We start from the raw sequence: 24,617 nt of genomic DNA on the forward strand, positions 1-24,617 counted from the left end.
CTAGATGTGTGGATTGATGCAAGTTCCTAAATCACTGGGGTATCACTGTAGCATGATCGAGCCACCGTGGAGGATGTGAGCTGGTTACAAAAGGAAGGTGACATGCAGCATATAAATTTGGTGGAGCTCGATGCTGTGCTAAACAGAATGAACATTGATGTGGGAAGCAACCGTGCTGCATCTTTACACTGACTCTACCTCTGTGCACAAATGGATCATGGACATCCTCATGAGGAAGGCTAGGGTTTACACTAAAGCAGCAAGTGAAATATTGATCAGGTGGCAGCTTGACGCACTCACAAGTTTGGTCAAAGAAGGTAAACTGTTTGATAAACTGTAGATGCAGTCCTAGTGAGGTCAGAACGTAACTATGCAGATGCTCTAATGAGAGAACCACAGCAATGGCTTGATTTCATAAAAAAAGTTGAATTTCTGCACTGTGCAGGAGCCATGTTGCCAAGTAAGTATGACTTTGTCTGTATGAAGTCTATCCATCACCAAAGTAGCTATCGTTGCTTAAGGCAAATGTTATACTTTGTTAAACAAGTGGATCTCACGATTTGTAAGGTATTAGTTAGGGCCCACCACCCACGCACTGACCAAAAGAGAAATTGGACATTAGTGATGCTTAGTTTCAGATGAAATTGGATGTAACCCACTACCAAGGCAAACACTATCTGTCACTTACAGGCCTATACGGTTCTCAATCTGGTGTCATTTGAGATGACAGGATGTGGCAAGCATCATCAGTCACTTAGAAGTCCTGTTTTGTGAGTGTGGTGTACCAACAGAAATACTCATCAACAATGATACAATATTTCGCAGCAGGGTCTTTGAGAATTTTCTGGGTGAATAGGAAGTTCAACTGAACTTTCGTTGTGCATACGTCCCCTCCAGCAATGCCATTGTGGAGCAGTGTCATTGAAGCCTGAAGCGAATTGTGGCAAGGAAACAGTGTTCCATAGCAGAAGCAGTCTATTGGTACAATGTTACCCCTAAGAATGATGTGTGACTACAGACTGACCCAGTTAACCTTATTTATAGTTACCAAATACGACTGAAGGGTATCGACACACCCTCTCTAGGAAAGCCAAAACAGCAGCAGCAGAATAGATACAATGTGGATGATCATGCAGATGCGTCACAGGAGTGAAAAACCCACAGAACGTTGTTGTTGATGGGATGCCTCACCATTTAAGGGACCTGCATCCAGCCATGGGCCTGTATACCATGGAGGGCGTAAGAGAGTGTGAGGTTGATTACTGTCAATGAGGCATGTGGCAAAGAAGATGACGCATCTGTGCCAAATAACACTGCTCAAGATGAATCATCTGAGGAGGAAGGAGTGGTAAGAAAAAAAGAATTGGCTCCGAGTTGTCATCTATGTGATCATCAGATCACGGGAATGTGTAGCAGAACTGAACAACAAAATTTAAAAACAAAAGAAACACAGAATGACTTACCTGAGGATTCGGAACCGGAAGTCAAATTTAGAAGCACAAGCATGCTCAGACAGTACAATTTATAGTTTCTGTCACGATTACTATATGCAAATTGTATGTTCTATATGCAAATCATATGTTCTATATGCAAATCATATGTTCTATATGCAACTTTACTAGCTGAATCAAGTGTATATACTGTGATCTTAGCAGTTGGATTGGTTGGTTTGTTTTCTTACCTTTGTAGTTGGGTAGTGCTGTGGTGTGAAGTGGAGGAAGAGATTACCCATTTGCGACCTGATGTTAATAATAATGATGTTAATGATAATGATGTTGATGATAATGATGCTGATGATAATGATGTTAATGATAATGATGCTGATGATAATGATGTTAATGATAATGATGTTAATGATAATGATGCTGATGATAATGATGTTAATGATAATGATGTTAATGATAATGATGCTGATGATAATGATGTTAATGATAATGATGTTAATGATAATGATGTTGATGATAATGATGCTGATGATAATGATGCTGATGATGATGATGTTAATGATAATGATGCTGATGATAATGATGCTGATGATAATGATGCTGATGATAATGATGTTAATGATAATGATGCTGATGATAATGATGCAGATGATAATGATGTTAATGATAATGAGGCTGATGATAATGATGTTAATGATAATGATGCTGATGATAATGATGTTAATGATAATGATGCTGATGATAATGATGTTAATAATAATGATGTTAATGATAATGATGCTGATGATAATGATGTTAATGATAATGATGCTGATGATAATGATGTTAATAATAATGATGTTAATGATAATGATGCTGATGATAATGATGTTAATGATAATGATGCTGATGATAATGATGTTAATAATAATGATGTTAATGATAATGATGCTGATGATAATGATGTTAATGATAATGATGCTGATGATAATGATGTTAATGATAATGATGCTGATGATAATGATGTTAATGATAATGATGCTGATGTATCCTGACTGGAATGTTGTTTTTTCATTGAAAGTCGTTATTTTGTTGTTGCTTTGTTTGTTTGTTTTTAGTTGTTGTTTCACAACGTTTCGACCAACTATTCCTCTGACCTTTGTCAGGTGGTAACTGCAACAGGATAGGAACTCTGAATCTCCTAACTGCATTCTTAGCAATTACTGCCATCCATAGTTATTGTCATCTCACCACGTTTTTGGCCAAGTAAGGCTCTGGCCGGCTTTGAGTAGAATTGAAACCGCTTTCTTCAGACAATTTTCACCTGGAACCGTAGATGAGGATAATAGTCCGCAATCAATAAAAATTGATAAATAATACTCATCTCAATAATGAATTCCAATTAAATAATACATATACTCTTTATTAGTTGCAATTATTCATTACAATGTGAGATTGCAAGTGTTTATCCTTGACACTGAGAACAGTAATGACCAGCGGTTAAATGTGAAGTTGCTAAATATTTGGTCTAGAATAGAGAAAGAAATGGCACAGAAGCAACATTAGCACTTTCGCTCCATTAATTTGAAGTTTCTTGCCTGACACATCTTTGCTTGCCACATGCAGAGGTAGAGATGACTAGAAGACAACGGATCCTAATGCCAACTCCTACTGGATTTTCTCTCTGTTAGCTAGGTAGCTCTGACACGACCATGTTGCTAATGCCTATCCCCAGTGAGAAAGAATTAGACTATAGAAGGGAAATCCTGCTATTTTCGCGGTCACAGCAGTGGTGGTTATTGTTGGCAGAAGTCAGCTGTAGACAATAATGTTATATGGTTAGGCAGATGTGGATCTATTATCATCCTATTTGGAGCTGTCATTATGGATGAGGACTGTAGAAGTCTGGTTTATCATTGCTGTCATGAATGAATCCTCTAGCAGAGTTTCTTGTGACAAGAGTTTCTGGTAGAGATGCTGTCTAATCCAACAAAGAAATTGGGGACAGAGCTGGAAGTGTGCTCGGAATGAAGAAGCACATTCTTTTTAAACAGATGAGTCAGCTGCTGCTGATGAAGATGCTTTGATGAGATCTGATTGGTCGGCAGAATAATGATATGTGCAGATAGATGAAGTAGTGGTTATCTCTGTCACACATGCCCAGTTGTTTGAAAATCAAACATCTGTTTTTTCGAGAAAGAGTGTTGATCCGTAAATGGGAGAGTGCATGGTAAGCTAAATAAGAGAGACATGAGATTTTGAAGACATTTAATACATGATGCATCATATTCTTTGGGATGCGGAAAGCAATGTTTAAGGATGATGAACAATCATTTGAAAGGTCTATTTTGTATTAAATTGTTAAATTGATGGCCATCACTTTCATTTTTTACTTTCCTACATTGACATGTTTTCGTTTATTTTTCATCTTTGCTTTACCTCTGTATTTTTTATCAGTGTCATATTCTTCCTTCTTCTTTTGAACAGGGGGGGGGAGATAAAAATAATACTGCAAAGAGGCATTTAGAAGTAGTTAAGAAAAAAGTGTGATAACTTGGGAATTTTAAGGGTGCTTCAGATGAGCAGCTACAGACTAATCTACAGAAGGTAAAGCCTGGGAGAGTAGACCTTCTCAGACTAAACATACATCAGGCTGACAGGAACAAGCCCGTGTTGACTTGTACAAACAGCATTAAAAAAAAAAACATCAGTACCAGAAATTAGAATTTATGGTAGTGTTGAGTGAGTTTGTTTTGTTCCTGGCAAACACTAATCCTTACTCATAATTCCAGATATTTACACATTAAACATGAAAAAAATAAAATAAAAAAATTGCAAAAATAAAAAAAAGTAAAAATTGTTTGCTACATAATCCATATTAATACAATTTTATCCATAAATTTCATAAAATAAATAAGTATTACTAACATATTTTTTAAAAGAAGTACACTTAGGATGTTAATCAAAAATCATTTTTTTGTTTATTTTATCTATTTGTGGCATATTTATATTAAAACAATTAATATTTAATAGAATTTGTGAGTTGTCTTAAGTTTGCATGAATATCTATTGAACGCAAAGTAGCCATCTTAGTTTGTATTACTGACTAAGCAAACATGGCTACTTTCCTCAGAATCGATATATATGCAAATTTAACATGCTTATAATTCTTATATTAATATTAATTTTGAACGGAAATATGTCATAAATGAGTAATTAAAGCAAAAAATATGTTTTTTTAAAATAATTTCGCAACTTTATTTCCTTTAAAATAATTTATATCAGTAATAGTATTGATTATCCAGGGTAATTGTAATAAACAATTCTTTTCAAACTTTCTTGCAATTATGTACACATTTTTATGGACACAGTCTATCTGAGATTGTATACTTTAGGGTTTGTGGTAAATAAATATTTCAAACATTATCGTTTTCATTTGTTCCTTTGTTTTATGTCTGATTGTATGGTAGAACATACATGAAGGGATGCTGCTCAGGCGTCCACAAACTTCAACACGGCAATGTCTGTCAGAGATGAGTGGAAGAAACGAGTCACGAGAATCTGAGGTGATTCTCCATCTAATTGAATTTGCTATTAAAATCTAACATAACAACAATACACTTATGGCAAACTTTGAAAGAAACGCAGGGAGGCAGGTAATAATAAAGAGCAATAACTTTTGGTAGATTGACGATTGATTGTGGTACGGGCTCATATATTTTATTCTGATTTTCGTTGGAGAACTGGTGGATGCTCAGTTTTAATTTTAAACATAAATTTGAGATAATTTGCTAGTTTAGAAATACAAAATTGAGGCAGTTTCTATTCTAACCACAAGTAAAATTTAATCAAAAATACATTAAGTAGATTAATTACCAGAAAAACTTTGTAAAATTGAAATTTTAGACTAAATTGATAAAAAAGTCTTTAAGGAGTGGCGCTGTCACTCTGCTGTTTAATGTTCACTTCAGATGAGTCCTTTTATGATAGTTTATCACATATTTTTCTTAAATCCATAGTAAACTAATATGAGAGAGAGAGAGAGAGAGAGAGAGAGAGAGAGAGAGAGAGAGAGAGAAAGGTGAGTTAAGAGCACTTGAATCCAATAATCTACATAATGTGATTTTATTTTTCTGAATTTTTGACATTAAGATTAATAATTTGCAATATTAAGATTATTCAGACTACTGTTTTCATCTTCAGTCTTATTTTCACAATATTTCAGCCGATGTAATATCAGACCTTCTTCTGATGTATCTTGTCAAACTCAAGAATTTTCTGTTGAACTCAGGAATCTGCAAGGAATTTCAAAAGGAACCCTTTATTTGACCCACAGGCAATACTAAGAATATAATTGCGAATTAGAGAAGACTTTTATTCAGTTATGGCTGACGGAACAAGAACATGATACCCTCATGGATTAAATAAAAGGCTCCACTCGAAATTCCATGCAAATTCTCTAGTTTGGCATAAAGATTCCAGAGTTCGACAAGATACACCTGAAGAAAGGTTGGAGGTTACATTGTCCGAAACATTGTGAAAATAATACTTAAGATGAGAACAGTAGTTTAAAGCATACAAATAATACAAGTGATTTTATTTATTTCAAAAATACAACTTCAATGGAATTGTGGAATAGAGACTACCTCGATTTTACACCCCTTAAGCAAGGGAATTATCAATTTACGAGATTTCTCTAAGTTCATAAATTATATTATTGTACAATGTTCCTTAATAAAAGTCTTCTCATGCTTCCCACGGAACATGGTCAAATTCAAATTTACACCGTGTAAAAGCACCTGAAATAAACAATGCATTGTCATACAGAAAAAACAAAAACAAAAATTACAGTACTTGAATAAGTACTGTAAGGGTGATAACTCTGGCATGGAAATCAGTTTCTTTCCAAGGGAGATAACTCTAGTTGTCGTTGCAGCTTTCTTTTCTTTTTTTTTTTTAATGTTTTGATTTTTAAAAAATATCGTGTCTTGAATTATGAGATCAAAAAATGAACGAATCTCTTAATAAACGAGAGTTGTCTCCCTCTGCACAGTGACAAATGGTAAAATAGCGCCGCCGAAACTACGTTTGTCATTGTGCATACGTTCACTTTTTATAATTGCTTCTAAATATATATCTTTTACTCGAATTCTTCAGTTTGAATAACTCTTTCATTGTTGGTAATTTCAATAGTTACTTAAACATGTCTATTTTGTCATATTTGACCTTTTTGTTAAAGTACAGTGTCATTTATTTCAATGATTCAAATCATGTAATATTTTCATGTCCTATGATGCAGCATTGCAGCACACTGTGTTAGTGCCTTTCTCCATTTGCAACCAACGCTTTTGAATTCTAGTCAAAGCCTTAGCCCTATTTTTCTCAGAGAGCACTGATTACTACAATTTTACTTCAAACCTTTTTTCATTTGTGATTATAAAATTTATCCAACTTCTAATAACTGAATCACAGTTTGAATATTAATCTCGTTCAGTTTCAAAACATTAAAAAAAAACAAAAGCTGACGATTTTTTTTAACGTAACACAGTTGATAACATTAATAATACAAAATGTAGTCTTTCGTTCAGTTCCTATTATAGCATACAACTCAATAGTATATGTACAATTTCTCTTCCTTAACTATGCCATATCTTTAACATCATGCTGTCAATCTCTGTACAGTAATGGACTTACATAACATCACATAATGCTTTTTCTGATTTTGTCAGATACTATTTTGATATGTCCTAAGGTGGCCTATTATTCGGACAATCAAAGATAAAGTATTCCGTGAAAGGCAGAAATAAATATTCACTGTGGTTTGAATACTGAAAGAGAAGTTTATTTACATAGAGAAAAATACAGCGTATTAATGTTCAGGGAGAAGTCTCTGTTTTTCTACAAGGGTTCGGTGAAAATCAGTGACTCGGTTCCTTATGTAGAATGTTCCGGGTTGGTTACCTATCTCCACATAACATATTTCACCGGAATATAGTCTTGTCACAATACCTACTCCATAAGATCCTGCATTACAGCAATCAGCTTTTAATTCTTGTTTTCCCAGTCAATGTTAATTATTATGTTAGTCTTAGTTACTGAATTGAACCTCCAATCTCCAGAAGACTGTCACTTAAAACTAACTGATAATCGCGTATTTAACAAATAAATAGTAAAGAAGTTTACCTTTAAAGCTTCCAAAATTTGTAATAGATTTGTTCACATAGATTCATGAAGTAACTTGAATATATGTTCAGCATAATCATATTGACACACTGGTGTCTGTTAGATCATCAAAGTTAAGCAATGTTGAGCTTAATCAGTACTAAAACGGATGACAATTTTGGGAATACCAGGTGCTGTATGTGCTCTCTACTTATTTCAGCATTGTTTTCAGTCGTTCTGGACTTCTCCTTGCCACTGGAACCGAGCAGTGCTGATTCAGGAGAGGTATGGTTGCCTATTGTGCAACCTTTGCCTCACAATTGCATACACAGTTACTCTTGCAGGGAGTATCCATTTCCCTCAAGACAGAAAGGGGACCATGATATATATATATATATATATATATATATATATATATATATATATATATATATATAGACAAGGTTCAAAAGAGAGTCGCCAACCTGATAGGCCCTGAACTGTCATGTAAGCTTCAGCCTCTGTCTCATCGACGAAATGTTGCATTCCTCTGCGTTCTATAAGTATTTTAATGGTGAATGCTCTGACGAACTGCAAGCACTTGTACCCCCTTGACGTAAATACCCCTGACAAACCAGACAAGCAGCTAAATCCCACCCCTTCACAGTAGAGGTCCCTAGATGTAAGAGAGCCTTCTACTCCAGTAGTTTCTTCCCCAGAACTACTAGACTTTGGAATTCCCTTCCAGGTCCCTGTCTCCCCAACTGTACTAACATGCAGAAGTTCAAGTGTAACGTGAACCAACATCTTGCTGCCAAACTTCCTACATAGTACCCCTTTAGCTTATGTCCCCCTACATCAAAGTGGCAATGTGCCTTGTATGGGTGAAAATTATATATATATATATATATATATATATATATATATATATAGAGAGAGAGAGAGAGAGAGAGAGAGAGAGAGAGAGAGAGAGAGAAAGAAAGTGTTTTTTTAGAGGTGACAAACTTTAAATTGACAACTTTATTTTCTTAATTGCAGATTTAGAAACTATCTGTTATTGTGAGTTTAGCTTAGTTTGGCAATTCATCATGTGGTTTCAGTAGGACAGATGATTAATTTATTGAGAGAAACATTTGATGAATAATTTTATGAAATGGACCTTCCAACTAATCATCTCGTCTGTGTGACTTGACCCCATTAGATTATTTTCTTTGGGGATATGTAAAGTCTCATGTCTATGCTGACAAAGCAAACACAAAAGACCATTTAGATGACAGTAGTCAATGCGTTATTGCGAAAATACAGCATAATTTAATGCATAGAGATGCAAAATTGGACCTTTAGATTACTCTATATACACATGAGCCACAGGGAATATATGCCCAAAATTATATTTAAATTATAAATGACAAAAATTAATCTTTGAAATAAACCACATATTTGTATAATAAAAATATTTTTCTGTAATTTATTTTAATTCAAAGTTTGCCACCTCTTAAAAAGCACACTTTATATGTGTGTGTGTGTGTGTGTGTGTGTAATGTTTTGGAAGCTTTAACCATAACCATATTTAGATGTGTAGTATTACTACTTTGTACACACACATAAATATTAGTGTTTTAATCTTTTATTTATAACTAGTTTGGGGGTGTGTACATAGGAGAGGGCGACCCTGTTTTAATATTATAAACAAAAAACACGATATTAAGAAAAATTGAAAAAACCAATACAAAGCAAAACAGCGAACAAACGTAAAAAAAAAAAAGGGGAAAAAAAAAGGTGTAAAAGAGGGAAAAAAAGTTTAAGTAGAAAGACAGACTCGAACCCGAAACATCGAGGCTAAGGCAGAAAAAAATGCCCGACATGTTACCCCTACGCCAAAGAGACATACACTTAATAACAGATAAAATTAAACCTTTAAAACACTTGCAGGTGGTTGAAACTAACGCGAACGTTTTCTAGGTCAAACATGACGTCATTGTTGTAGTAGCAGGAGCAGAGAAAATGAAGGAATGATTTTTTCGGCACCCCTCCCTGTACAAAACTGATGATTTTAGGGTGAAGGAATGAATGTTTTTGGCCAATTTTCCGATATTTGTCGGGCGAAGGTTCGAACTTTAAAATGATACCTATTTGGCGAAAATCTGTGACCCGTGTCAAAAGTTTTTGCGAGACATACAAACATACATACATACACACATTTTCGCTTTTATATATATAGACTAGCGGGGGTACCCAGCGTTGCTCGAGTGTTTGAAGGTGTGTGTGCTCTTAAATAAAAAAGAAACCGGGGGGGGGGGGTAGGATCGAACCTGAAGCCCTGAGGCGAAGTTTGAAAATAAAATGTGAAAAAAACATGAACCGTTCGGCCAGCCAGAATGAGTTACTGAAAGATGTTTGAATTTATTTAAGTAAGAACCAAATTGATAGGTGCCCGCACGGAAGTCATAGAATGTTACGACGACGACGACGTAAGCAATAGCTATTCAGCAAATGAGGTCAATGACCAGGTTTGTTTGTTATAAGCAAAGTAAAAAAAGAAAGCATAAAAATGAACGTTAAAACTTAAGCAGGGGGTGGGTAATCAAAAACATCGAAAAAAAAACAAAAAAAAACTAACGTAAGGCAAACGAATGATGTTAAATGTAAAAATCGAAAAAAAAAAAGAAAACAGAAAAACGAACGTTAAAACCAAAAAAAAAAACATGTGAAAAATGGCTTAAATAAGCCTGTTTCGGTATTAAAATTTAAAAAATCAGTGGGTACGATGTAAAAAAAAACCCAGAAAAACGAACGTTACGTGAAAAATTGCTTGAATAACACTGTTTCAATATTTGAATTTAAAAAATCGCCAAAAAAAAAAAAAAAGACATCTCACACAACGATTTGAACCCAAAACGTTTAGATAACGAACCAACGCGCTAACCAACTGAGCTAACGCGACGTACATGAAATTTAGTCAGTTCTTCAACTATTTAAAGTAAATCAGGTCATGACGTCATCTGACGCATGCGTAGAACCGGTCATCATCACGAGGGAACGGTTTTTGTTGACCCCCCCCCTGTCGAAAATTGTCAATTTTGGGGTGAAAAAAATAACGTTTTTGGCCAATTTTTTGATATTTTTCGGGCGAAAGATGGGGCTTCAATATGATACCGAGTTTGTGAATTTTTGTCGTGTCTGTCGAAAGTTTTTAGCGGACAGACAAACAAACATACATACATTTTTGCTTTTATATATATAGACTAGTGGGGGGTACCTGGCGTTGCCCGGGTGCTTGGAGGTGTGTGTGGCTTTGGGTAAATCAAAACTCCGGAGGTAGGGGTGGGGGTTAAAATAAAAAAAAAGTTTTGGTAGGTGAGTATGAGGATCGAACCCGAACCCTTGAGGGAAAGTTGGAAATTAAAGTGTGAAAAAAAAGCGTGCGATGTTAACCACTGAGCCCTGCGACATACTAACAGAAACATGTTTGAATTTATTTAATTACTTAGAATTGACAGGTGCACTTTTAATGACTTAATGAGGTCAACTTTGACTGCGAGGTAGTATTTTATTTAATGCGGGAACGCTTTTTTATTTTTATTTTCCCAAGATGTTGGGGGGCGGGGGCCCAGCTCCCCTTGTCCAAATTGAATAACAGTTGTCTGATATAAGGAAAATATTTCCACATTGATCCAAGCTGATTGCTTTCGGACATTTCCGGCGATCGTGACTGGAAAAATACCGCCAGAATTAGTGTCACTTTTATTATACGGAATCCACATGCGGCGAGCGAAAAATGTTGAATATTTATCTTCCCGAAGTCGAGCAAATTAAATAGATAGGCGACCTCTGTTGTTAACTCGGAGATATTATGATTTATATGTGATATAAAAAGTTTTAAGAAGTTGTGAGCTGACCGACCGCTTCTCGGAAAAAAGCCTTTCTTAGACATGCATAAAAGCGAACATACATACACACATTTTCGCTTTTATATATATATAGATTAGTGGTTGCTGTATTGCATTTAATTCTGTACTAGTTTTACTGATATAGTCAGCTAATGTACTTCCTAACTTCTGGTGTAGTGCTAGGTGAAGTGGTGACAAGGCAAATCAGTTTCTTCGCTTTTTTTCTCTCATGTCTATGTCTCTCCTGTGCATGTACTTTTTTTTTATTACGTTTTTCTAATCTTTCCTTTTAATTATTTTATAATCATTGAAAAGTTTTTCAGTCTTATTTCATTAAGAATTATTGAAATTAGTTTGAGTTTTTTTAAAGAATTATTGAAAACACTTTTTGCGCTCTTCTTTTTTTTTTTTTTTAAAGAATTGAAAATGCGTTTAAAAATTTTTTTAAGTAATGAACTATTTAGTTTATAAAGTAATATCAGCCACGGAACTATGCACCAAGAAAACAGTAATTTCAAAAACATATAGTTAGTATATAAAGTTAAATAAAAGCTTTTATTTTTAAAATTTTAAAAAAATATATTTTTATAATTTCATAAACATATATTTAGTATATAAAGTTAAATAAAAGCTTTTATTTTTAAAATTTAAAAAACAATTATTTTTATAATTTCATAAACATATATTTAGTATATAAATTCAAATAAAAGCTTTTATTTTCAAAATTAAAAAAAAATATTTTTATAATTTCATAAACATATATTTAGTATATAAAGTTAAAAAAGCTTTTATTTTAAAAATTATAAAAAAAATATTTTTATAATTTTATAAACATATTTAGTATATAAATTCAAATAAAAGCTTTTATTCTAAAAATTAAAAAAAATATTTTTATAATTTCATAAACATATATTTAGCATATAAAGTTAAATAAAAGCTTTTATTTTTAAAATTTTAAAAAAATATATTTTTATAATTTCATAAACATATATTTAGCATATAAAGTTAAATAAAAGCTTTTATTTTTAAAATTTAAAAAACCATTATTTTTATAATTTCATAAATATATATTTAGTATATAAATTCAAATAAAAGCTTTTATTTTAAAAATTATAAAAAAAATATTTTTATAATTTCATAAACATATATTTAGTATATAAATTCAAATAAAAGCTTTTATTTTAAAAATTATAAAAAAAATATTTTTATAATTTCATAAACATATTTAGTATATGAATTCAAATAAAAGCTTTTATTTTCAAAATTAAAAAAAAATATTTTTATAATTTCATAAACATATATTTCTTATAAAATTTCACTGAAATAAAAAAATTATTTTTTTAATTTTGTTATTAAAAATGCAAATAAAGACTAATTGTGTCAGTTCATCTATTTTATAATTTTGTTAATTTTTATTGTATATTTTTCAATGTCATTTTCTTATATTTTATTTCAATAAATCACTTCACAATAGAAATACTGAAGAACAATAAAAGTGAAGAAACCGATTTGCCTTGTCACTGCTTCCGGTAGTGTTATGCGGGAAATTAAGTATGTTAGTTGACTAGAATCTAAGCAATTTGTGCATAAGAAATGCAAGACAATGAACACAAACGAGAAGTTAGATATGAAGAAATTATATCTGCATGGCAAGATTATTGAGGCTGTCCTGAAGTTTTGTTGGTGATACCATTGGAGCACAGGGTGGAGCAGGTGCTAGTGTAATTGCAAGAATTAGGAGAGGATGGAGTAAGTTGAGGGGACCTCTTGCTCTCCACAGTTTTTTTTTTTGACTTCGATTACAAAGGTTCAATTCAAAATTGTGTATAAGTTTGCAAGTTTAACAAAGATTCCAGATTTTGAAAGATGCATCTAAAGAAGGTCAGAAATTACATCAGCCGAAACGTGAAAATATCAACCAAAATGGAAATAGTAGTTCTGATAATTCAAAAGTAAAAATTAATTAAAAAATTTTCAATTATTAAAACTGATTCATTTTTTATTTCTTTTTATTTTAATGATTCCTTCGATACGTAACAGTTGCTGAATAAGGTCAACTGCTGATTGTAGAATATAGAATTCAGTTTGCAAAGGCAACCAAAATTTCTGAGTATCTTCCTGAAAATTGTCAATCATGTTTTGAAATGTTTTCTCCAACACATTTCTCTTAGATTCGCCAGAACATTTCAGAAAAACATGTTTAAGTGCAGGTGCAAGAATATCTTCCAAAATCTTGGCGTCATTACATTTAGAATCCAAACACCATTTAAAAGAAGAGTCTTCAAATAATTGCCACAATCTAAACTGAAAAAAATTAACAGGAATTGTCACAATATTTCTGGGAATATAATCAATATTTGATATTTCTTGAAATTCATCATTGAAATTTAAAACTTTACTTTTAAACAATTGGTCAGACATATTCAATGAGGAAGTTTGAAAAGACATTCTTAAAGATTTTAAACATTTTTTTATCTGTCTACACAGATTATGGTACAAGGCAGGCGTTGGTGCTGACAATAAAAATGTGGAAGAGATGCTGACCTGTTCCTGTTGCTCAACACCAAGTAGTAAGTACATGGAACCATTTATTAAAGATTTCTTACAAAAAGATGCATTACAAATATTTGTAGTAGTGATTGGGTCTAAGATGTTGTTCAGTGGATGTTTCTTTAAAATGTGTCTGAAATATTCAAAGATCTCTTCTGAAACGTATGCAACTGCCAAAATCTGATGTTGTGCAAAGAACGTTTCAGCAAATCGTGGAATTTCTTTGGCGCACAGAACTATTTGGATGCCATAAGAATTGCAATTATTGAGGAAGCGTTTGAATAAGTCATTCTTGAAGGAAAAAAGAGCTGAGGAATCTAAATTCTTGGAAATTTTCAGACTTATTTGCGTTAAGTTTTCATATTGGTCTATTTCAATAAAGTTATTTAACATGACAAAAGAAATTTTTCCTTCATGAATGAAATCAACCCTTGAGTTCTGTTTCTGCAGTGGAATCGGTATTCCTGGAATGATCTGAGAGGAAGTAAAATGTTTATCACTTCCTTCTGCAACAAACAAATCAAAATTCTCAAGAGCACATTGAATGACTTCCAAAATAGAATTGCTATCTGTTGTGCTTTGTTGCAAAAACTTGATAATTAATGTTGCCAAAAACCCAGAATCAGAATCATCATAAGAACTAATCAAAATGGTCCGACTGATTTTTTCGAGCTGATTAAACATTTTATCCATGTCAGAACATTTAACCTGACAACAGAATGGCAGAAATTTTGTTAATATCTTCTCAGAAAACAAATCTGTTTGAAAGTTTTTCAGGATAATTGATAACTTTCTTTGAAAGTCCTTTTCATTCCTTCCATAGCCGAAACTCCCCCAAGTCTCAAAATGCTTTTGAACAGAACGTAGAATTTCTGTGGTATAAAGAATGAAACGTTTGCTGCCATCAGCAGAATAGTTGTGCATGCGTCGAAGGGAAGCGATCACATAACGAGCGATAGGATGAGAAAAGTGTAGAGAACTGAGGATATCAATGCCATCTGTCACAAAAAAGACAGAACCAGTGGAAGAGGTCAGTAAAGTCTTCTGATTGGAAGAACCAATGGAATGAGCCGAAATATCTTCTAAGGAGGAACAAACATGTAACACTTCTGAGAGTGACAATTCAGAATAAGGAATCGTCATTTTTGCTATCATATATGTTAAACGTTTCATATATTTTTTGTTTTCTTTAAGCTACATTTGCCATTTCTACCATGTACTGCAACTATGTGGTAATCCAATGCTTGTTTCAATTAGAAATGGTAATCTATCATGTTTCAATAGTTGCTACCTCCTCTTCATATCATAGTTGTCTTCCACCTTTATTCTCATTGATAATATCCTCATACTACACCTGTCTATGCTGTTTGTTTGATGATTCGATCTGATTTAAACTTTTAATTTTTTTTACATTAACTGATCTAAAATGTGCAAATTAATCTTGGATATCCACTTTGTATGCCATCAGGCCAAAAGAAGAAAAGAAAATTTGAAAATTGTATTAAACTGATGAAAGACTACATACTAGCTTTAAAAATACTTCTATTCTTGAACACAAAAATCTCTGATGGATTTAAGAATTTAAAAAAAGTATTGGCCACTTATATTTTAGAAAATCATTGTGCATTTGAGGTGCTGCTGATTAATATAGTGACTGATGTCACAATCACCACTTTGCAGATCTTGTGGTAAAAAAGAAAATCTTGTTTCATTATATCCTGATGAGTGTTGGTTTGGTTAAGGTTTGGTTTATTTGTCTGTATTACTCAAAACTGAAACTGCATCTTTAACAAATCTAATAAAAAAGGTTTAAAAAAAAAATTTTGTTAAACACATAATTTAAAAAAAAAACACAAATAATAATTTGCAATAAGATTTTTTTTTAAATGCAGAAATTCATTTCTGGACCTACAGCGACCAATAAAGATCTTTGTCAAAATTGAAGAGAATCAAAAATGAACCAAGAATCACAAATGGAAAAATACATAATTTAACATTTATAAGTATCAAAGATGAATATTTGAATGAGCTTGACATTCCTGATCTCATAAACAAGTTTTCCTATGCAAATTGTAGAACTTTTCACGTATAAGTTTTGTATTTTGGCATCACTTTTATCTTATAGTATATCTTCAATTGTTTTTTATCAATTTCAATTTTATTTTGTGGAGACAAAAGTTATCTTTGAAATGTGTGACTTGTCTTGCGCCAATCTAATCTGTTATTAATTTGACACAATTATAATTTGGAGTGTATTCTAACTGGCAACCTTAAAAAAGTAGCCTTGGATAATTTATTGTTAAATACGTTATTTATATTGAAAACAAAATTATGAAATCAAAAATGGCTACTGAACTTAATTGCAATTCAAAAAGCTTTGTTAACTATAACTCCTCCAAAATTAATTGCGTTTACATCAAAATGCTCCTTTGTACTGAAAGGTATTCTTTGATTAAAGTTGTCCATCATTGTCATGGAGATCTGGAAGGAAAGAAGATAGTTTTAAAACAAAAATGTTCAATGGAATTTCATTTGAGGTTTGAATTTTATAAAAGAATTATGGTGCTTGTGCAGTATGATTCGATTAAAAAAAAAGTATTTTAGGTAAAAACACTATTACGCACAAACGTGTCATGTTGAAATTAATAAAAATTAATAAAAAAATTAATCTTTTGCTATTTGAAAAACAAACGAAAAAGGAATGAATTTCTTTGTTACACTGTAGCAGTTACATATTGATCGACTAATTATGAGCATGTAAGGTGATATATCCTATGTGGAGTGATTGTTAATCTATTATCCAACTTTGCATGCGATATATTTCTACTTTTTTTATTTTATTTATTTATTTTTTTTTTTTTAGGAGTCACCACTTATCAAGGCCTGAAAGTCACTCAAAGGTTAATGAATGTAAGGTGGTAGTATCGTCATCGTTAATGTTGTAAATTGGGTAGAATTTTATTATTTATGGGGACGGCTCAACATAAATTTGTTTACATTGGATTTGAAGATACTGTGTTGTAGTCAACAAGGAAGCAGGCCAGCAGAACAGTGTTCCACAGGCGAGCAGTTCTGGGAAAGAAGCTTTGTTCATGAAATATGCATTTAGATTTAGGCACAAATAAAGAGTGGGGAAAATTGTATAAAGTGGTTGTTGCTAGTAGAGTGTTTTTGTGAAAGTTTGGCAGGGGAGGAGGGGCCATAGATTGGAGTTCAGTCGAGCACCTGCTATGAAAATAATGATATTAACTACTTATATATTTTTCACGCATCTAAACCAGTTGGATTTCAGATGTCAACCCGAATGAATACAAGGTGCACCTTTCCAACTTATCAGCAGCATGCAATCTGCTGCTCTCATTTTGATATCAAATCTTTTATTAACTCTTTTCTTTTGTTTGTTGAGAAGTGGAATAGTTCATAAAATATGCTAGAAAAGACTTTTTCATTAAATTTACTTTTTTACCAAATATTTTTATTTCAAGAACACTTTGGTATTTAAAAAGAATTTCAAAACATTTAAACTGCCAAATAAAAAGTCATTTAAACTGACTTTAAAATATGTCACATATTAAAAGATTGAAAAGTTTTTAAGCTTTTTACATCCAATAATTTTATAAATAGACATTGAAACATAATCTTAACAAATAATTAGTTATAATCTTATAATAATTAGGTTTAATTAATAATTTAATGACTCTTGCAGATTTATTTTGAAGTTAGCACAGATTTGGGAAGAAAGATTTTGACGTTTCTGTTGGATATTTGCACCAGAAAACAGAAAGATGCCTTCTGATTGACTAAGTGTTTTGCATAAACAGCTGGAGGATGCCAAACAAAAAACTGGTTTTGCCTTGTTTGAAAGCTGTACTTGTGTACATTTCGATCGTAATTTACCCCAAAATAAAAATCACATTATACTTTTTGTAGGTGATTACATGTATACAATTTAAAAAAATATCCTCATAAAAAGAGATTTAAAAATTAAAAAGAGTGGAGATCACTTTTCTATATAAATTCCACATAAAATAAGCATCCAATTTCGGACCAGTTAGTGCTAATATACAAATGTAGAACCATTTTTTTTAAATATTTTTATTTTGGAGGGAAAACCAAAATTTGTGCTAGATGGGAGTAGGTATGGGCTAACTAAGCTTATATTTGAATTTAATTTTTTTCTTTTTTTGAAGGTGGGGTGGAAGGCTTTTTTTTCTAAAATAAAGTGTAGAAACAATATTTGATGTTTTAGAGTAAATTTCTTTTTCTGTCAAAATAAAAGAAAATGCATGTGTATATTTGAGGGTGTGGTGTAATTTTTTGTTGATATTTTTTCACAATAAAATAAAGTGTGGGAACATTTTGAATGGGCACCCATAGATTGGCAGTCATGGCGTAAGCAGTTGTGACTATGAATAGAGGAAGTCAAAGCTGTTCCGACTTTTACTGATTCTGAAGACAACTGATGCGAATATTTCAGCAGATGACAAATTTTATTATTTAAAAATCAACTTTGTGTTTTTACATGCTACTATTTTGCCTTTTGTAGAAGATTACATAAGTTTTTGTAAATTTAAAATCCTTCTGCAGATGAACCCATCCTCTCACCCAAACTAATAAAATAAAAAAAAAAACTGGGAGGGGGGGGTCTAATTGCTTTCGTTTTGGCCATTTCTTTACTTTTGAGCACTGCCAGAAACAATGCGCAAATGAGCCCAGAGTGCACCTTTTGCCCATAAAACAGAAACAGATGAACAAGCAAACTTTGTTAACATCCCATATAATTGTATGACCTATACAGATCATACCTTGCACATCCTCAATTCCTTTCATTAATCCCAGGAAAAAAAAACAAAAAAAACATGTTATCTTAAATAATTTGAAATAAAAAAAAAGTTAAAAATGATTTTTTTTATATCCAAACAACCAAAAACTAACCAGAAAAGCAACAAAATTAAACAGTACACTCAGACAAAAGAATAAAATCAACATTTCATTAAATATATTCATGGAAAAAAACAAAAAAGCCGTAGGGGAATAATAAAGAACAACAGTTGCTAAGATACTGGTGAGTGACTTTGCCTTATGCAGTGAGATTCAGACAGCAGGAGGCGAAAGTTACGGTGGGTCAAAATCCATATGGTAGAATGCAATTGACGTTATCCTAGACTTAATCCTACCTTACAAGATAGAAACAATCCACGAAAGTGAGTAAACCTTACTACATTGCATGGTAGAGAACATTCAACAAAATTTTTTTTTTTTATTTATTTAATTTTGTTATTAAAAGTGCAAATAAAGATTGTGTTATTTTTATCTTTTTATAATTGTGTTATTTTTATCTTTTTATAATTTTGTTAATTTTTATTGTATAATTTTCAAAAATGTCCTCTTCTTATATTTCATTTCAATAAATCGCTTCACAATAGAAATACTGAAGAACAATAAAAGTGAAGGAATTGACTTGCCTTGTCACTGCTTCCGGTAGCACTATGCCAGAAGTTAGGAAGTGTGTTAGCTGACTATGAACGAGGGTGCAATAATGGCATTCAACGAAATAAAGTCTCTGTTGAAGGAAATCATCAAGTAATTTCACATTCAAACTGACTGTAAACTATAGCTGGCAATAAATGCCCTTGCAACTTGTATTGGAGTTGTTCTGCAAGAAAAATATGGATCAGAAAGCCATTTCTTTCTTCTCCAGAAAACTAACAAAGGCCGAAACATGCTACAGTACATTTTCCAGAGAGTTGTAAGCTGCATTCTCCGCAATATGCCATTTTCAGAACTCCTGGAAAGTCAGCAGTTCCACATAATTACAGACCACAAACTTCTATTAAGTACCTTGCAGTATTCCGCAGACAAATATTCACCGAGACATTCACTAAATGGAATACATCCTCCAGTTTACAGTTGCTATCCAGCATGTCAAGGAAGAAGACAACACCCTAGAAGATACCTTGTCACACAAAATTAATTCCTTTGTGACAGAACCTTCCTTCAATGTAAACACCTTGTTTGACAAACAGAAAGATACCCTGATCATGTTAAGAACATTTTTTTGTATAAATGTAAAAAAAAGTAAAAATAAATTTTCAGATACTTCATATTTGGGCGGGAGTTTTGTAGGGGGAAAAATGAAGAACACCAGTTGCTAAGACACCAGTGGGTTACTTCCCCCATGGTGGGTCAAAACATATGTGGAGGTTTGTAAGGTGATGCTATCTTAGTCCCTAATCCTACCTTATATTGTAGAGACAACCCATAAAAGTGAGAAAAACTATCCTACCCTGCATAGTAGAAAACACTTATTCCCCATGATAAGTGTATTACAGTGTTGGCAGAATATCCTCATCCTATCTAGGATAGAGATTCCTTCCAGGTAGTGAGTTAATGAATATTTGTATTGTCATTGTGAAATGTTGCACGTCCTTTGCATTTCTCAGTTAATAAATATATTTGTACTCAGGCTCAGTCTAGTTAGTCATTGTACATAATTTATACTTGTTAAGTGTTTTTGATTTCAGATTCATTAAATTAACAAAGGAACCCCTAACTTACAACAAAACAAAAACAAAGTGTAAATACTGATTGTAAGATTTATCTTTGCATTTGTTATCGCCACTTTTACTTAGCCAAATATGAGTATTTTCTATCATGGCTGTAAATATTTTTTTTGGCACACGGCCGCTAATTTCAGACAAAAATCTCCCCACCACCTAAAAATTTAAATTAAAAACGCCCCTCCCACTTTATATCTAAAACAAAAAAAAAAAAAAATAATAATAAACTGGATAAGTGCTCCACTGCCTGCCATTTCTTCTTTCCTCCCCAAAAATGGAAACACCAATCGGTTACACTCCTCAATTTACTAACTGACCAGAAAGTGTGTGCTCATTCTATGTTAAGTTTATATAGGAAAGTGATCCCCTACTCTAAAATCTAAAATATTAAATTCTTTTAATAAATATTTTCTATGCAGATATTTTTCCAGGCTGTTTATGATCCCAACACTGGTGCATATTAAGAACCAGATTTCTGTAAGTGTTTGCTCGAGATCGACCAGTATGTCACATACTGTTGGAATGTGCCGAGCGCCACCAATCAAGTCTTAAAAATGCTAGGAAATATAACGTTTATCAGAGAAATAAATGAAAATCAATAAAAGAAAACAACAACCTACTGTAATATGTTTTTTTTTTTTTCAAGAAAAAGTTCTAAACAATTTTTTTCAAGAGAATTTTAAGAAAAGTTTTAAAAATGGAAGTTTCATGAATAAATATTTATTTATTTTTTGAAAAATAAATAGAAATAGAACGCCGCTGAGCATGTAATTTCTTAAAATAAAAATCTTAGAATTTAAAATGATCGTTATTTTAATCTACATTAGTCATTCAAATGAGTAACAATATCACCTTATTTTTTTGTACTTTGTAAAACAGAAAAAAAATTATATAAAGTGAAAATAGAACTATTCACAAGAAATCATCAAGAAGTACTACAAGAAAAATTTGCTAATGTATGGTGGGAACGTTCATCGTATAATTAGTAGCCGATGTAAATGAACTTGCAGAATCCAAAAACTGAACCCTCCTCATAAAATTAAAACTGAGTTTATGGGTTGTAAATTGTAATAGTGCTATTTAAATATATAATATATTCGTTAATTAAAAGTATAAAAATTCAGTGCTTGTTCAGAGTAAGAACGAAAATTGAAATATCAAATTTCAATTAAAATCAATGGTATTTACTTAATTGTCATGTCAAAATTAATAAAACATCAAAAAAAAAAAATTACGAAAAATGATCAGGTAGAAAATTAATTATTAATGAAGATAGCTTTCGAAGAAATTGCATGTTATACTTAAATAATAAACGGATTTTGAACAATGAATTACTTCCCTTGTTTAAGGCAGTTTTAAAAAATAATGATGGATCAATGGATCATGAAATCGTGAAAGTACATAATAATGTAATTTTTTAATATATTATTAACATATTAAAAAATTATGAAAATTCATCGAGTAGAGAATTATTTATAGTTAAAAGTATTTTATGGAAAATTGGGAGAAATGGCGTTTTCCCTAGATATGGAGACCTTGAAGATTGCGAATACAGGGGACATATGTATCTCCCTTTTGGGCCAATGTACTGACCGACCTTTTGTTTTAGTCGATAGAGATACTTTTTTTTTTTTTTTTTTTACTGAAAACACATTAGTAGTTGTTCTACTCAATGAATTTTCACAATTTTTGGATATATTACTATTTTCGACATGGCAATTAAGTAAGTACTGTTGGTTTAGCTTTTCTTTTTTTTTACATGGAGGTCACCCCTCATCAAGGCCCGGAAGCCACTCGGGGATAAGCATTATTGCGTGTACAATCAATGGGATAGTATTGTAGTAAAACCACATATTTAAAAAATGTTAAAATATTTAAATATTAAAATATTTAATAATATATAATAATTTAATAATATATAATAATAATAAAATATTTTAAAAAATCGATCTGTCGACTCTAACCTAATAATAATCACTCGTCTGCATTTTCCCATTGAGAGCACTTCGGACGATCGGCAATCAACAAATATCACAGTGGAGGTAATACCTGAGGAAATAAAAAAAAAAGATAAGAGTTCGTAAGCAGTAGGCATCACCACCACAGCTGTGTGTAAAACGTCAGCGTTTTACACAATATCAGCAACGTCATCATTTCGTATGTTCACTATTTTTACTATATTTTTATAGCAATTTCTATGGATGGGCATTGGCGCTATAAGTATTAATGGAAGTTTTTTTGTTTTTTTTTTCTATCGGATATTCATATTTATACTGTAAAACAAATAGATTTTTTAACGAACTACACAGACCAGGGTTAATAAGATAAAATCAATTTTAATGCTTTCTGTTGACATTTATGTATCTAAAGATAATATTGCTTACAGGCCTCGATACTTTTTTGGAAAAAGGCGCCAGAAAATAAAGATCACTCTCTATCATTTTAAATAACAAAATCAATACGATTTTTCTTTTTTAGATCGATTTTGGATTTGCAATTTTTATTATCTCAAGAGTCATATATTCTTTTATATGAATATATTTTTTTAATATTGGAAACCTGTCATAAAAATATCTTTGTTTTACTTCATTTTGCGGAATATTTGAATTTAATATCATTTAAAGCTTTTTAAAAATAATTATTTTTTTAGAATTCTGTTTTTTTGTTGTTGTAATTCAAATAATTTTATTACCGAGAAAAAAAATTATCAAGAAAAAGTGTTTATTTATTTATTTATTTATTCATTTTTAACATAATATTGATTTTATTTACAATTTTAAGGTAAGTGAAATAAATAACGGGATTATATATATATATATATATATATATATATATATATATATATATATATATATATATATATATATATATATATTTTAATGATTTGATCTTTTTAGCTTTAAAAAAGGTTGAAAATTTTATCGACCTACATTTATTTTGTTTAGTTTTCGTAACATGAAATATAGGGGAGGGAGAACACTAAAAAAATTAACGAAACATACTTTTATTATGTAAGTTTGTTTAATAATGAATAAATATCGAAAATTTCAGGAAAATATGCCGATTATTTGATTCTTGCTACATTTTAAAAACATGGGTATGTCTACGGCTTCAAAAACATCACTACATAGGAACGTTGTTTTAAAGCGTCGATAATGAAAACACGATTTTTGTCTCACATTTTCATTATTTTTGTATGCTATAATTTTTCTTTTAATATTAGCAGTTTATTTGAAGCTTCTTCTTTAAAATGGCATAAAAGTTAGGATGATTATGATATTAAATTACATTTACATCGTGTTACATACAGACAGCGGGGGTTAAACCTGTGACGCGACACGACGCGCGTTGGAGGTAGCTAGTAAGTTGTGTGTTCCAAAATAAAATTAAAAATTTAGTTTTCTTCTTAAAAAAAAAATGTACTTGTACAGTTTAATCGAGACATTAAAAAATGAAAACATCGAAAAAAAATTGTACGTATTCGTAATAATAGAAACCAACAATACCTTCGAGGAAGGAGATTCTTTCTGAAAACATAAAGAAAACAACTTGTTGCCATTGCCAACCAGTTAAAACTTGTTGAAATGAAATGCCGAAACGAAACTTCTTCAAATCTTGTTCGCATTTTCAAATTTTGAACAGAAATTAATTAGAAATATTAATTGCAATCTTGTACCGAAATCTTTTGCATTTAACGAGAATTTGATATAAAACAAAGAAAACAAACGAAAAGGAAGTTATTAAAGGAGTTTATCAAGACTTTTTTTTGTTTGTGTCTTCTCCTTTTTCCGATAATTTATTGCCCAAATCTCTCGAAAGAGATTCGTTCATTTAACGAGAATTTGAATAAAACAAATAAAATTTATTTAAAAATAAAATAGATTCGTTAAATATTAATTTAATTATTTTTAATTACATTTCATTTAGTTTATTGCATGCATTACGAAAACGAGCACACATTCTAAAATACGAAACAGCTAAACTACATACATTTTGGCTCTTTTACGAAATTTCGGAAATCGTAAAACTGAATTTCACCCAAAAAACAATTG

At 31.5% G+C, this 24,617-nt stretch overlaps 1 protein-coding gene across 2 annotated transcripts; it reads right to left on the reverse strand.

The window, feature by feature from the left end:
- Positions 1–13,076: 13,076 nt before the first annotated feature.
- LOC145248042 (BBSome complex assembly protein BBS10-like) lies at positions 13,077–24,400 on the reverse strand. Of its 2 annotated transcripts, XM_080109773.1 has the most exons (3): positions 24,072–24,396; positions 22,530–22,614; positions 13,077–16,486 (listed from the first exon to the last, which is right to left on the reverse strand). In XM_080109773.1, the coding sequence occupies exon 3, from the start codon at positions 15,176–15,178 to the stop codon at positions 13,448–13,450; it is 1,731 nt and encodes a 576-aa protein (XP_079965899.1). In that variant the 5' UTR covers positions 15,179–16,486; positions 22,530–22,614; positions 24,072–24,396; the 3' UTR covers positions 13,077–13,447. The 2 variants fall into 2 exon arrangements, with proteins under 2 accessions (XP_079965899.1, XP_079965900.1); XM_080109774.1 differs by lacking the exon at positions 22,530–22,614 and having other exon boundaries at positions 24,072–24,400.
- Positions 24,401–24,617: the final 217 nt, after the last annotated feature.

Source organism: Euprymna scolopes, chromosome 26 (assembly GCF_053919585.1).
Source record: "Euprymna scolopes isolate OS-2025 chromosome 26, ASM5391958v1, whole genome shotgun sequence".
NCBI lineage: Eukaryota > Metazoa > Mollusca > Cephalopoda > Sepiida > Sepiolidae > Euprymna > Euprymna scolopes.

Bases quoted from the DNA above. Each gene is read 5' to 3' on its own strand.
- LOC145248042 (XM_080109774.1), bottom strand. From the start codon at position 15,178: ATGAAACGTTTAACATATATGATAGCAAAAATGACGATTCCTTATTCT.